This window comes from Mus pahari, chromosome 9 (genome assembly GCF_900095145.1).
Source record: "Mus pahari chromosome 9, PAHARI_EIJ_v1.1, whole genome shotgun sequence".
Lineage (NCBI taxonomy): Eukaryota > Metazoa > Chordata > Mammalia > Rodentia > Muridae > Mus > Mus pahari.
In genome coordinates, this window is record NC_034598.1 from 84,784,668 (window position 1) to 84,800,755 (window position 16,088).

Genomic DNA, 16,088 nt, shown 5'->3' on the forward strand with positions numbered 1-16,088 from the left:
AGCGAGAGAGAGAGAGAGAGAGAGAGAGAGAGAGAGAGAGAGAGAGAGAGAGAGACACTCTGCTTTTATATGAAATGACTTACTCTCAGGCATGCTCAAGCAGATTTTTATTTAGCCATCTGAGTTTCTTAAACATGAACGTTAATGCTAATAGGGCAATTTCCCGAAAAGCTTCAGGAACTTCAGGTAAATGTAATCAGATTCATAAAAATACAGATACATTTGTCATAGTGCTACACATGATGGTTATCGGGTCCAGTAAAAAATCCTCTATTGTCTTTGGTCAAATTATTGGTTTATAAAATCTACATATCTATAAGGTCTACAAGTGATCTGTTTCTGATTTCCCTACAGACAAGATAACTAACTCAGTGCTCTCACAAAACCCCAAGATAAATATTCTCATATTTGTTCATGACAGAAGCTATTTTAAGAGGAGCAGTATTTCTATAGACAACACTCAATGCTACTATTCAGTTGTTCCTGTAAAGAAAAAAGAAGCACTTTGATGTTTCAAGATGTCTATTTATTAAATATATATCAGACTTTTTTGTTCTGTTCACTATAAAATAAATAACATAAAATTCAAGTAGAAACTGGGATTCAAAGACCTTGGAAAGCTCAGTCAAAATAATTGTTCACGTGAATAAGTTCCTTACCAAGTAAAAGAAAAAGACTGATAGGATCAGAAATACCCATTCATTTCAACTTGGAAGAAATTGTTTGTATTCATCTATAGAAGCAAACTTTCAATAATGATAGTTATTGGTATGTATGTTGTGCTATCATGAATATTACCTTGTCAACAGAAATGTGACAGCTATTTAATTGATAAGATCTATACTAGCTAGCGAGGTTCCTCAGATTTTTTAAAAACAACCTGACAGTTGGTAAATAATGCAGGACAAATATGATATTCAAGTATATTTCTACTATATAGTCAGGGCACAGGTGTCTAGATAAAATCTTCAAATTATTACCAATTCAGTGGCAAGTCAAAACAGAAAATGTATATTGGTTATAAGAAAATGTATTGCTAATATTACAGTTTTATTTTTCCCAGTACTGTCTTTTTAATAAAAATAGAAACTATCAAGATGAAAATAAAAACCATATCAATGCATGATAAACACCCAACTGAATATAAGTGTATATCCACACAGATGCGGATGATTTTATGTAAGTTCAATTACATTTATATTACTAATTTAAAATGTGTTTGTTATTTTAATGAAAAGTTCATCAATAATAAGGAGCTGTGTAATAATTTCTATGGCTACATATATTCCATAATTGAGTGTTCCAAATTTATTTAACCAATCTCCTATTGAGGATACAAATCTTGTTTATCATGCAAATCTATGGCTATGCTATAATAAACATTGATGAACCTCTGGTGTTCTATCCACCAAAAATCTCCAGTTGTCCCTAAAGTAAATGCCCATGACTAAAAGTGTGGATAAAAGAATGTAGAGAGTACATATATTTTAAACTAAGAGAGTGTTTATATGGAAATAGAAAGCTTATGGGGCCCTTCTGAAACTGACATATACAGTTTGTTTTAAGACATCCAGATAGATATACTGGGCTAAGTTTGCTAGGCTATGGACAGGCACAGACGTAGGGCAGGCCACAGGGAACTGTATGAATGATGCAAAAAAGGCAATGTCTCTGGCCAAAGGAGGGGACACTTGGTGACAGAGTCACAGGATATGTGACAAGTACGGGTCACAATTGACAGGGGGATAAAAGCTGGACCTGTACAATTGGATGCTAGTGTCGGAGGAGAGAGGAAAAGACAGTGGTTGGCATTTGGAATTTTGGAATCTGAGTGCAGCGCTGTTGGGAAGCCAGTATTTTAGGCTCCAATATTGGTTTTCCTCCTTGAGTACTTACATCTGCACATCCTACCAATGAGGGGGTCAGGGTTGTGACATCTGCAATGGCCTTAAACTTATGTGCCCTCACACCTCACATACTGGGCAGAACACTGCCTAGATCCAAGGACCTGACTGTGTGCACTGCTGAGCATTTGATCAACACTTCTCAGAAGGTCCTCAGTCATCCAAGGACAGAAAAGCTGGCTGCAGAAGTCAATCAACTGCCCACTTGCCAGAGAGGCCAAAGGAGCAGGATGCCCTGTAAGTATGTTTAGAAAGGTGTGGCACCGACCTTTAATAGTTGTCTTGATCAAAGACAATCCATCAGCAAATAAAACAGCCCAGAGCAGCCCTGCAATGAGTATGTTTTACACCTCTGGGTAGAAATTGTAACAGGATCAGTAGAAAGAGAAATGTGCTATCTTCAAGTTTAAGAGTGACTTCATCCTGACCAGCAAAAGAGGATCGGTGATTCATGCACACAACCATGCCTGAATGGTGGTGAGTGTAGGCTCTGCTCACAGCAGTCCCAGATTCTCACTACCTGATAACACGCTGCTAGCCAAACCAACTGCTGTGTGTGAAGACTTGGCCAGATATGGCCATGCCGTGCTGGGAAGAGATAAGCATGCATGCATCTTAGAGCTTAACCAAGCTCTTTCTCTTGAAATCTGTATAGATAATAATCTATCAAAACAGCTCCAAAGATGCTTGCTCTTGGCCACCTTCCTATCTGAAACGGTGTCCTTCTACAGATAGAAGATTTCAATGGAAAAACCTTGGTTACTAACCTGAAATCACCAGGGAAACCTTACAGGCACCCTGGCCAGGGTTTGAGGAAGAGATCAAGGGCTGAGAAGAAGTCTGTATAGACGAAAAGATGAAACCAGCGTACTTGGAGGAGAGCAGATGAGGGTCCTGATGAGCCTGGGATGCAGAACATCCTGCTCTTACTTCGGGACAGGCATCATATTTGGAAAGGCTCAAGGCCAAATGACCCATCATTTGGAAGCAATAACATTAGTGACATTTCTAGCATTTCATAATAGAAATGATGTCCGTGAAATGCCTACCACATAGAATATACCGCTAAAAGGCTAGCTATCACTGTGGTTAGCAGTGATTCAAAGAGAAACTTTGAAATTGGTCATATTTTCTAGAAAGGTTTTCCATGGATTTCCTTCTAATTCACTGAACAATTTTGTCTTACTTGTTTTGCATAAAACTTCTAATGACTGGAAATCTCAGTATGTCCTAAGGATTTTAATCACCTGATGTTACTCAGCGTTCCAAGCCTTCGTGAGTTTAAGAGGAAAATGTTTCCAGAGATGTCGGTCCAGTCAAAACAAAAGGATAAAACTCCATACAATTCATTCACAGGCGTGAACTCAAGAGCGTCCACCGCTTAGCCTGTTCATTCTGTTTTTAGTATTAGAGCAAGGAGAAAAATAAGTCTAAAATCTGAAGTATTAAGTCAGTTCAAAGCCTAGACAAAAACTGGGAATTAGGTCTATGTTCTCATTTCACAAATCAAAACATTACTTGATCTTAAGAACACCTTAGGATTAGATGTATGGGTAGCCTGGATACTAGGTGAGCCTATGTTCTTTCCATAATAGTTGGATTTGAAAGCTGAATAGTATGCTTTAAACGTAAAACATATTTGATACATGTTAGTTAAATTCGATTAAATTAAGTGGTAGTGATATGAAATACAAGATGCATTGTATATGGTGTTTACACATCTGGGCACCATATTAATGACACCAAGTACAATGGAACCCATAGCACACTGTAAGAAAATGGTTATTCATTAAGCTCAATTTGTATATATTGATTTTAATGTTCCCTGAACTGAGCTAGAAATGGGAAAAATAACTTCTAAATGTGAAAAATGTTTTGCAGGTTGAATGCTTTAATTTTGAAAATTCCAAGGTTATATTATTGAGAAAATATATTTAATCATAAGATGCTTTGGACAAAGTACCTAAAATGGAAAGAAATTAAACACCTTAATATTTTTACAATTAAAAAATAAACAATGTTTCAAGTCGTATGTTGGTATGTGACTGCAATACATTCCATTTGATGCAGATGACATTCCATTTGAGGCAGATGACCTCCCTAAAACCTCTAAGAGCAACCACACTGTCAGCTCCCTGAGAGGAGGGACCCAGAGCTCACTGTAGAGTCGGCCCTGGGTCCATCACTGCACAGACGGATAAGATACTTGTGTATTCTCTGTTTTTTCAGGCTTCGTTAGAAATACTAACTTCCTGACTCTGTCTTTTCAGAGTTTATTTTGCTTTGGTGCTAAGTATTATCTCCTTCTGCTTCTGAACAGAAATCACGAAGCTTATCACAACCTTAGCGTTAGGTCACCAAGTTTCCTTAAGTTCCGAAGTGATTCATGTCCTCTCCTCTCTTCGAAAAAAAGCTGAGCAATACTGAATAAATTAAAGATAATAATTTTAAAATATTTAAAATATGCTTACTTCTGGATGCTTAAATCATGTGCTTAGAAAATTCTCTGTAATGAAATAAAAGCAGTGGGCTTGAAGATGATGCAATTTCTAAAATATATAAAATACACATAGGACCAGTGGGATGGCTTAGCGGGTACTGTGCAAGCCTACCAGGTTGGGTTCTATCCTGGAATCTATATAAATGTGGAAGAAAAGAACCAATTCCTCAAAGTTGTCCTTTAACCTTCACATATGCACAATGGTACATGCACCCACACATACTAATAATAATGAATGCAATTTAAAATAGATGTGTGCGTATTAATTGTAAAACTGCAAAATCCCTTCACACACTTTTTTGAAATAAAAATCTATAAGCATATATATGGCTCACTTATATGTACACAAAGGCTTGTTAAAGGAGAACAAATGAATAATAGTATCCAGATGCACAAAATGCACATTTTCAAGAACTTATATGAGGAGAGCATTAGTAAGAGACCCACTTCCACATTGCTGGATCAAATCCAATTAAAAAAAACTGCATCATAAGTAAATTTATATTTAATATAGCAACAATTAAAATCCAAGAAGAACACCTTTTAAATGTAGCATAGTAATTATAAAATATAAAAGTTCAAAAGCAAACAAGCAAGCCAGGGAATAGTTTTAATATAATAACATGGGTTAATAACATCAACACTTAGCCATGCAGTTTAACATACTGGGAAAGCAGAAACAAATGAGATTTTAGATGTAAATCCAATCCATAAGGATGAAATATAAGAGGAATATGTTATTGTTCACATAATACCTAGGAAAACTAGGTATTAACAAGTGAAATCCAATATAGAGTCGTATCTGTAATTGAAGATAAAAGCAATTCTAAAAGCAATAAATTAAAGGAAAAATAGCTCTGAAAAGTTTAATGAATTTTATATTAAAAACTGCACAATATACTTGTGCATGTGCATACAAATTAAGACAACAGAAAAATTAAAGATTAAGAACACTCTGTGATAAATGTAACTACTGAAATATTCATATCTAGAATATCTAAGAAATTTATTCAAGCAATACTGGCCTTCTCAGACAAGTTATCAAAGGAAACACACCATTTAAAAATTGCAAGTCAGGAGAAATTTACTACTAATACTTAAAAATATACTTAGAGCCATCGTGAGTCAAGTGTTGACTGGCCAGATATAGTAGTAAAGAATTGGGTTGCAGAGTGTGACAGTAACAGCTCTGATACTTCATTTTGATCTAAGATATATAACACAAACAATTAAAGAAAACATAGTTTGACAAAGTCTTGAACATTACGAAAACGGGCAAAGATGTTCATTACTATAAAACTCTTTAGGATATCCACAAAACAAAATCCTGTGCTTTTCCCTTCCTTCTGCATCCATATAAATACCGATATAGATTTGTACACTGTGCATGAAGACCTTAATGGAAGTCATGCTCACTGGCCCTCCCACTATTCTGACACCAACAACTCTGCTGTTAGGATCCACAGATATTGACTACCAATGGAATGATCTTCCTTCTTCACAGAACTCACAGTTCATCATTTATTTTATGATTTATTAATTTTATGTGTATATGGGTACACTGTAGATGAACAACTGGTTGTGAGCCCTCATGTGGTTGTTGGAAATTGAATTTTTATGACCTCTGCTCACTCCGGTCAAACTGCACTTGCTCAAGCCCAAAGATTTATTTATTATTATATCTAAGTACACTGTAGCTGTCTTCAGACACACCAGAAGAGGGTGTCAGATCTCATTACAGGTGGTTGTGAGCTACCATGTGGTTGCTGGGATTTGAACCCAGGATCTTCAGAAGAGCAGTCAGTGCTCTTACCCGCTGAGTCATCTCACCAGCCCACAGTTAATCATTTCTTAATAACAAGTTAGGTAGATAGATAGATAGATAGATAGATAGATAGATAGATAGATAGATAGAGGCAGATATTATAAAAGTCCTATGAAGAAAAATCTAAATATTATATATCAAATATTTAAATACATAAATATTTAAATACTATATATCATATAATATATATGAATATTGTGATGGTTTGTATATTCTTGGACCGACCAGAGAGTGGCACCATTTGGAGTTGTGGCCTTGTTGGAATAGGTGTGACCTGGTTGGAATAGGTGTGTCACTGTGGGTGTAGGCTTTAGACCCTAACTCTTGTGGCCTGGAAGTTAATCTTCCACTAGCAGCCTTTGGGTGAAGATGTAGAACTCTTGGCTCTGCCTGCCTACACCATGCCTGCCTGAATGCTGCCATGCTCCCACCTTGATGATAATGAAATTATCCTCTGAACCTGTAAGCCAGCCTCAATTAAATGTTGTTCTTTATAAGACTTGCCTTGGTCATGGTGTCTGTTCACAGCAGTAAAACCCTGACCAAGACAAATGTATTACATACTATATATTCATATATATATGAATATGTTTTTAGACCCAGGTGCAAAACAGAAATTGTATTTGTGATACACATTTCTAGATAACACGGCTTTTATCTGCCCTAGATTACTTTTCTACCCATTTTCAATATAGTTAACCTTATTTTAACATTATCTTCATCTGTATGAAGTCTATCTCATCTTATGTAGAAATATTTTTATTGCAGCTTCAACTTTCCTAACTCTATTATGTCATTTCTGAACCTTAGGACCCACAATATAATAAAACTGATTTACTACTGAAATGTTTATAAACAGTATAATCAGTATTTTAGTGTTCTGTTCTCATTTTTAAAAATTCCCAGTGGGACATAGGATATGTTCATATTATTCAATAATGCTTCCATTGTACTAAAAAATTATGTATTACTACCGATGCTTTTAAACAACTTCAATATCTCCTCCTCTAACTATAGCTTTAGGTCACATCTTAATATTCTTTTAAATGGCATATTTATGGATCATAAACATTAAACATTTATAAGCAGGAAAAACTTCCAGTGTTACAACCAAAATTTAGAAACCTAACAAATGTGCAAATTCACTACATGCTGCACTGAGACTCACAGGAAACTAAAGAAGAAGGAAAAAAGCCTTATAAAGGGAGCAGAGGATCAAGCACACTTATGAATAGAAAAGACTGAAGCAAATAAATATGTGACCACCACACAGTCGTGCATTACCTTAACACAAGCGAAGCTTTACCTGTGCAAGCATGGGAAAGCCAAGGTTCCTACATCCGTTACAAGGAGTTAGCGCTTCCCAGAGTCCTGTGGGCCCACAAGAGTTTGGATCCTCCTCTTCGTCTTCCACTTCTCCTGGTGACAAATTTATTGTAGATGAAGTTCTCTGAAATCAAATTTATATTATACCAATATATTATACCAATGTTATTCATATGTCATAACATCAATCAAAGCATATAACTGACTCGCTGGCGTGTCTTAGCAAGATGGCTGACTTCTAGCCTTAGTGACCTGGCTCTGCCATCTTGCTAGGCCAGAGATATGCATTATTCAATTTTAAGTTGAGAGCAAAGAAAGTGGGTAGGAAAGATGCAAATGAATAAAGTTCGTTCAGTAATGGGGAACAATGACCCAAGAAAATATGTGAACAGCAATGGATGAGGGAAATCTTATGGTTTATCAAGACCTTAAGCTTAGTCATAGAATTGAGGGAAATGTAGCAAGGAGGCCAATATGACAGACTTGAATGAAATAGGAATTACTGTAGGAAATGCTTTAAGGGGGCCACCAAAAGCAAACCCCGCGAACTCCTTATGATAGGCATGACAGGGATAAATAATCCTTTTAAATTTCTATAAGTAGCTTACATGCCAAACATACGAACTTACTTTCTCTACATCTTAAATCCCACTAAAGTGATTATACCAGGTTTATTAAAATGCATACACTATGAGACAAAGGCAGTAAGGGAAACAGAAGGGAACAGATGAACAGCTTCAAGAACACTTGTGAACAATGGCAGGTGACTTCGAAGTAGCTGACAGGGAGGTATTAGCTGACAGACAAGAACCTGAAAGAAAAGCGGTTGCGTGATTGAGTAACTGGAGAGACAGAAGACTTGTGAACTGTGAAGATGACCCCTAACCATTCCACTAGCAAAACACTTCTTAATGTTTCAGCTACATATACATAACGGTCATCATATATTTGAAGAAAGTCTCTAGTAAAACAAACTTTTCAATTTACATTTTCCTCAGGTATAGAGGATATAACAATAACAGAAGAATACCACCAAATACATAGATTCATACATAAACACATATGTGTGCATACATATATACACATCCATACGTACAAACATACATACATAAGTACAAACATGTACTGCAGTAGAAGAACTAGAAAATAAATCAATAAATATCATAATAGATAGAATACAAAAAAGATGTTAGTAGTTAGGAAAACTGAGGGAGATTTTTTTTAAAGACCAAAACTTTAACAAAAGTTCTATACTCATTAGAAAGAGAATATAAACGAGAAGTTCAAGGAAATGATATGAGAAACTTTTCAGGAACTAAAGAAAATGACTATTACCAAAGGCCCCGCTGAATGTTCAGTGGACTGGATTCTAAAAACACATATGTATAAATTTTTTAAAAAGAACAAGAAATGCTGGCATAGATGTGGGGGGGGACCACATATTCACAGTTAGTGGGAGTCCCAACTGATGCAGTCACTATGCAAATCTTTGGATAGTGGATGGATGAATCATGGATGGATGAATGAATACTGTGATATGTCTACATATTGGAATAGTATTTAGATGCAAAACTGAAATTAAAATTTCAAGTAAATGGTTGGAGCTGGACATATTCAGTCTGAGTGAAATAAAGTCCTGATCAGTAAAACAATCTCCCTTATAGATGCTTATTTCATTTGAGATACCCACAGAGGTCAGTGAGGGAACTTTTAAGGGAGGGGAGACAGAACAAAGTGGCATAAAGGAGGAAAGATGGATAATGGAACATAATGGACTAACTGGTGTGTGGGATGGAAGGGCAGGGTAGAGAAGGGAACACTAGAGGCTTCCATCCTAGTGACTGGCTTTTATAGTGCTATGCCTGCTTCCAAAGGAAAACAATGGATCATCATCTTTACCCAGTGGTGAGCCCTGTGCGCTAAACCTGATAAGTTTTGCTCACTGGTGCAATATGGGCATGAAGGTAATGGAAGGTACCCAAACACTTTCTGACTGTGTTTAAGACCTCAACCACAAGATGGAACTAATACTTAGCACCATTATCAGGACTAGGAACCCGTAGCCAGACCTGTGGCTAGATAGACCATAGGGAAGAAGTTGACATTCCTCTAAATGGACATGGTAGTTAACTAACACCTGATGATTTAATATTTTACCTCTCTCAAATCTCATTAGAGAAGCTTCTTTTTTTTTGACATAGATGGAGATTAACACAGAGACCCACAATGTATCAAGATGAAGGCAACAAGAGACCTCAGAGTACTGGCTCTAAATGATATGCTTATACCACAGCCCACCCTCCCGGGAGATCATTTTCCAGACACTACAGCGAAGTTGCGCCTATGACTGGGACAGCAGGCAGAAGCCCTGCAAAGGCCTGAGTCAGGCAAAATCTAAGCACAGAGCAGGAAGGTAGTTCTGCCCTTAGCTGAAGAGTTATTAGCAACTAACAGCCGCTAGGTACATCATTTTCTTGAAGCATGTGGTGCCTGGTAAAGTGATCACCTGCCTGTGGCCGCCGACCTCCAAGGTAGCAGGAATTGACTCAATGGGGATTTTTTTGTTTTGTTTTGTTTTTCAAGAGGTTGAATATGTAGGGAAGGGAGTGCGTCTGGGAGGAGATGGAAGTAGGGTAAATATGAACAAAATGTGATGTATTAAATTCTCACAGAATTTATACAACTATTCTTTCAAAAAAATTTTAAGTTAAAAAAAAAATAAGCTTCATAAAAGGTCTTCAGAAAATAGTGCTCCATGCAATACTGACAGATGACAATTATTAGGGCTAGGAAAGGCATTTGATTATAAAATTAAAGATGTTCTTTCCTTCCCATTAAAAATAAAATCGATTTTTTTCTACACCCACAATTTAGCTTTCCCTTTATCAACTGCCAACAACTAGAATATAATGCAATTAAACAATCCTTTAATTAATTAGTTGTCATCTCACATCATACTGGAAACTTACTATGTAGTCTATAACATCATGGGACAACTTTGTGTTAATTATTCTTATTCACAAAACAGTTTTTAAGGAGAACATTATTTTCCCTTGCTTTATAAACAGGGAAACCGAGACACAGAAAACTTGAGAAGAACCCAAGGCCACAAAACTTTCCAGTGGCAGAAGAAACAAGTTTAAACCCAGATTGTCAGGTTGAAGACCTTCCTTAACTGCAAGATTACAAGAACTCTCACCTTGCACAAAATCCCACAAATAGCAATAAATTGAATAAGTAAGCTATTGCACTATACTTTAAATAAAATATGCATATTTTGATGCTTTTATGACATGATGATATCCCTGGGAACATTTAGCCATCTGCAACAGCCAATTAATTTTTCTGTAACTTGGTCCACATCAATCCATAGTTTCATAAATACATATTTGCTAAATAAGCAACAGAAACTGTTTATCACACCAACTTTTTTTACTCTGAAGGCTCTTTATCCTGTGAAGTCTAAAACATAAATCTAAGGGATGGAACTCAGAACCAGAAAGACAAATATAGTATGAATTTGTTTATGCCTGGATGTTAGCTGTTAAGTCATTTATAAGGAAGCCACAGCCCATACAACCACAGAGGTTAGGTAGAGAGTATTGGACTATGGGGGAGGAGTGGATCTCCCTAGGAAGGGGAAAGAGAATAGATAGTTATAAGTGGATGAAAGGAGAGACTGGAATGAGAGAATCAAATGTGAGGAGGGAGAAAAGAGGGAGGGCAAGGAAGAGAATACAGAAAGAGACACCTAAAACTAAAGGTCATTTGAGGGGTCATATGGAAATCTAATGCACGAGAAGCTTCCTACAATATATATAGAGAGAGGTGTTCTAAATGAAAGTGTCAAGTAGCAGAGGAGACAGAGCCCCAACGAGACATCCCTGATCACCAAATGAAGCTTCCAACATTGGGAATGGGTTACATCTAATTGAGTTGTTGGCCAAAGGGGTCCCATGGGAACCTCCAAACAATCCAAGATATCACCAAGGCTATTATATATTGGTGGCTCTCCACAAGCTGATGGCAAAGCCCTATTACTGAAGATAACACATACACAACTCGTTGAACACGGAGAAAACAAAGCTGGTGCCTACCTAAAGCCCTCACCACCAAAAACTGGTATTCATGGAACTGGAAGGTACTCTGCCTTCTACCAAAACTAAAAATGTAAACGCCAACCCAGTTACAAACCTACAAGAGTGACATGCCTGAAAGATACGGTGGCTCACTAGTGCCACAAAGCTTGTGAGAGTGGCCAACTAATATCTGAAATAAGGTCCCCTCCATAAGATGGACCCCATACTTAATGCCGCTTGGGTGGCCAAGAACTTGAGACTAAATAGGCCAGGGACCTAGGGGAAAACCAAATTCTACTGTGACACTAAGGGATACAGCAATAAAATGATCCCTAATGACATTCTGCTACAATCATAGATCCATGCCTTGCTCATTGATTATCAGAGAAGATTCCTCCTACAATAGATGGGAACAAATATAGAGATAGACAACCAGACAATATGCAGAAAGTGTGAGATATTGGACTGCTCAGCCCTGACGTCTCCATCAAATCCCGCCCCTCAAGGCTCAGGGCACTCTGTAGAAGAAATGGTGGAAAGAGCCATTGAGACAGTGGGGTTGGAGGACACTAAGAAATCAGGGTTTCCTGGATACAACAGGGCTGACACACATATGAACTCAGACCGTGGTAGCATGCACACGGTTCCATATGCCTGCACCAGATGGTGTCCTAGAGCTGGGAGAAGTGGACACATCCATTATATGATGAACAGAGAAGCAAGTGGCTATCAAATAAATTTAATCCAGGAGTATCACTGGGGAAACAAACCAGTCTTAAGGGTAGACCCCATGCTCAGCAATAGTTAGCCAACACAAATGAACTCAATAGCAACTGGGGGGATTCTTTGTCTCATAATGCTAAAGAGTTTTTTGTTTTGTTTGTTTCTGTTTTACCGGTTCTTTGCATATATATTATGGAGTTCAGTGTGGGCTTTTTACGGGACTCCTGAATGTGCAAACATGTGTCTCTGTATCTATCTATGTGTATCTCTCGGGTTTTTAATTTGCCTTTCTCTTGTTTGGTTGTCTTATCCTTTCCCAACTCACTTTGTTTCGCTTTATCTTATTTTATCTCTTTAGGTGCTTGTTGGTTTTCTATCAAGGGAGAGAAGGAGTGTGGATCTGGATGGGAGGGTAAGTTTAGAGGAACTGGGAGAAGTTGGGGGAGGCAGACCTGTAATCAGAATACACTACATGAAAAAACTCCACTTTAATTAAAATAAAAATGGCTTTAATCGAATATGAACGCGTACATTTTAGATCCTGGTTGCACGCAAAAAGAGAATTAAAAATGCCAAAGGCATCTCACTCACCAATACATAACTAGCTTATTGGTTGGGCCATCAACAGGGACCCCACATAGCACTATAAAATGTTGCATACTCAGCTAAAATCTATCAATTTTCATAATTTAATATTTCACTTCATTAGTTCTGCTAATGGTTCTACAGTTAATATATTCAATTATATAGTTAACTTCTTCCCTATATATCTTCTCTTTTTAAAAAAAAAATCTGTTTGTACTGCATCCCTGTTTATAAATCTCCAATTATTCTCCACTAAACAGTGAACAATATGCAAATTATTCAATTTATCTTAAAGGTTCTATGATCAAATTTATTCTTTAGATTTTTTTTTTTTTACTCAGAGCTGGAATTAAATTTAAAGTTCCTGTTTGCTGAGCAAGTATTCTTCCATGAAACTACCACTTCCAGACCCCTATTTTCAGCTTTAAAATATTGTATTGCTTATTCCACTTGATATTTGCTATTAGTTAGTGGTTTAGCATTTCTAAATTATTTTTATTAGATATTTTCTTTACTTACATTTCAAATGTTATCCCCTTTCCTGGTTTCCCCTCCGGAAACCCCTATCCCCTATCCCCTCCCACCTCCCCCTGCTCACCAACCCACCCAATCCCACTTCCTGGCCCTGGCATTCTCATACACGGGGGCATAGAGCCTTCACATGACTAAGAGCCTCTCCTCCCATTGATGACCAACTAGTCCATCCCCTGCTACATATGCAGCTGGAGCTATGAGTTCCACCATGTGTTTTCTTTGGTTGGAGCTCTAGGGGTACTGGTTTGTTCATATTGTTGTTCCTCCTATGGGGATGCAAACCCCTTCAGCTCCTTGGGTTCTTTCTCTAGCTCCTTCATTGGGGACCCTGTACTCTGTCCACTGGATGGCTGTGAGCATTCCTAAATTTTTTTTATTACTTTTATTTTTTTTACAATCCAGCTGTTGCCCCCCCCCCGGTGCCCCCTCCCACAGTTCCTCACTTCATTCTTCCTCCCTCTGTCTCCAAGAGGATATTATTACCCCACAAGATCTCCCTACTCCCTGTGGCCTCAAGTCTCTGAAGGGTTAGGCCCTTCTTCTCCCATTGAGGCCAGACCAGGCAGTCCTCTGCTGTATGTGTTGGGAGCCTCCGACCAGCACATGTATGCTGCCTGGTTGGCGGCTCAGTGTCTGAGGGATCTCAGGGGTCTGGATTAGTTGAGACTGCTGGTCTTCCTATGGGGTCACCCTTCTCCTCATCTTCTTCCAGCCTTTCCCTAATACAACCACATGGGCCCCCAACTTCAATAGGTTCCTAAGAAAATTGAAAATAGATCTACCTGAAGACACAGCTATACCACTCTTGGGCATACCCAAATGATGCTCCACCATACCACAGGGACATGTGCTCTACTATGTTCACAGTGACCTTGTTTGTAATAGCCAGAAGCTTGAAACAACCCAGATGTCCCTCAATGGAAGAATGGATACAGAAAATGTGGTTCATTTACATAATGGAATACTCTTAATCTGTTAAGAATGAGGACATCATAAGTATTGCAGACAAATGGATGGAACTAGAAAATATCATCCTGAGAGAGGTAACTCAGACTCAAAAGAACATGCATGGAGTGAACTCACTAATAAGTGGCTATTAGCCAAAACAGTACAGAATACCTGGGATACAATCCACAGAACTCAGGAAAGTTAATAAGCAAAAAATTTGGTTTTTTAAACTTCTTTTTGGTTTATATTTCTATACAGTATATCTTGATCATGATGCCCACAACAACCTCTCTACCCATCCAATTTTAGGGCCTAAGTGCCAAGGCTGACCATGAACTCATGTCATAAATATCTGGGATTATAAATCTGTAGTACTAAAACCTCCTTTTGCCTTTTCATTTATTTCATTATATTCAATCCAGACTACAGTCAAGTAGAATTATTTAGCCTTACACAATCATGTTCCACATTTTTATCCATCCCGTCTACCTTACTTCTCTATTCAGTATATAATGGGGGTTAAAAATGTAGCTTCTGTAAGCAGATAATGCTGGATTCAAATTCAAACTGCACATTTTCAGATCTGACCAGTCTCAGCCTTGCTTGCCTTACTTACACAATAAAAAAAAAAAAAAAACACTCAGCAGTTCTTCTTCCTCTTGATCAAATGAGGTGATAGATACAGAGTGACTGACATATATTAATATTTCAATAAATATTAACTATTATTTTAGCCACTATTGTAACTCTATGGATTCAAGTATAGTTCAGATTTTGTCCTTTATGTAAAAATTTCCCAGACTTCTCACAAGCCTAAATTATATCATGTTCTACATGTCTACCATTTCTTATGCAAGCATGCATATTATGGCATTTCACATAGACCTTGAAGTAAGGAATAACACAGTGCCAAAAAGCCTCGGCTGCTTTGAAGTCGAACAAGAACACATTAAAGCTCTAGCTCTGCACCTTCTTAGCTAAGTAGCTTTGAGTAAATACTTAATCGCATTAATTCTCAGTTTCCTTGCTTGCCAAAATAGGTGCAATAATCATTTCTACTTTTGTAGGGCGCTGTGAGGATAGAATTACTTCCATAACTGACACATAAAATAGTCATTATTGATAGTTCTACTATCACAATCACAAAAGGGTTGGGACTACACAGAATACTTCAGCATTTACACATAAATAGTGCGTCTAACTTCCCCATTCAGTTTTAATTTATTTGAAAGAAAGTGCAGACTTATTCATTTTTGTGCCATGCACAATGTGTTGTCTATGATAAACTTACTAAGTGTCTATTAGATAAACTACTGGGTGAATGGGCTCTTGTTTTAATTTTAGTACATAGAAATCATATTAAGGGCTGACATGATTGTATCGCAAATATCATGATTGAAACTTCAGCTTTATCTTACAATAACCATTACAAGTGGCTATAACAGAAGTATAGAAAACTGGTGGTTTAGCACTGCCCTCTAAAGTCAGAATAGAAATCTGCAATGTAAAACTTATTTTGAAAAAAAAAGTTTTATTAATTTTTTTGAGAATTTGATATAACATTTTGGTCCTATTCACTCCCCCCAACTCCTCCCAGCTTCACATCCTCCTCCCTTCCTGTCCACCTGGAGTCCTCTTTTTTTTTTTTTTTTTTTTTTTTTTTT

General features: G+C 37.3%; 1 protein-coding gene across 10 annotated transcripts in view; it reads right to left on the reverse strand.

The window, feature by feature from the left end:
- Anks1b (ankyrin repeat and sterile alpha motif domain containing 1B) overlaps positions 1-16,088 on the reverse strand; it is a 1,029,892-nt gene that overhangs the window by 779,514 nt on the left and 234,290 nt on the right. For all 10 annotated transcript variants that reach the window (XM_021205751.2, XM_029542211.1, XM_029542206.1 and 7 more), the window contains exon 9: positions 7,536-7,679. In XM_021205751.2, the coding sequence (XP_021061410.1) occupies positions 7,536-7,679 (144 nt within the window). The remainder of the gene's footprint in view (positions 1-7,535; positions 7,680-16,088) is intronic.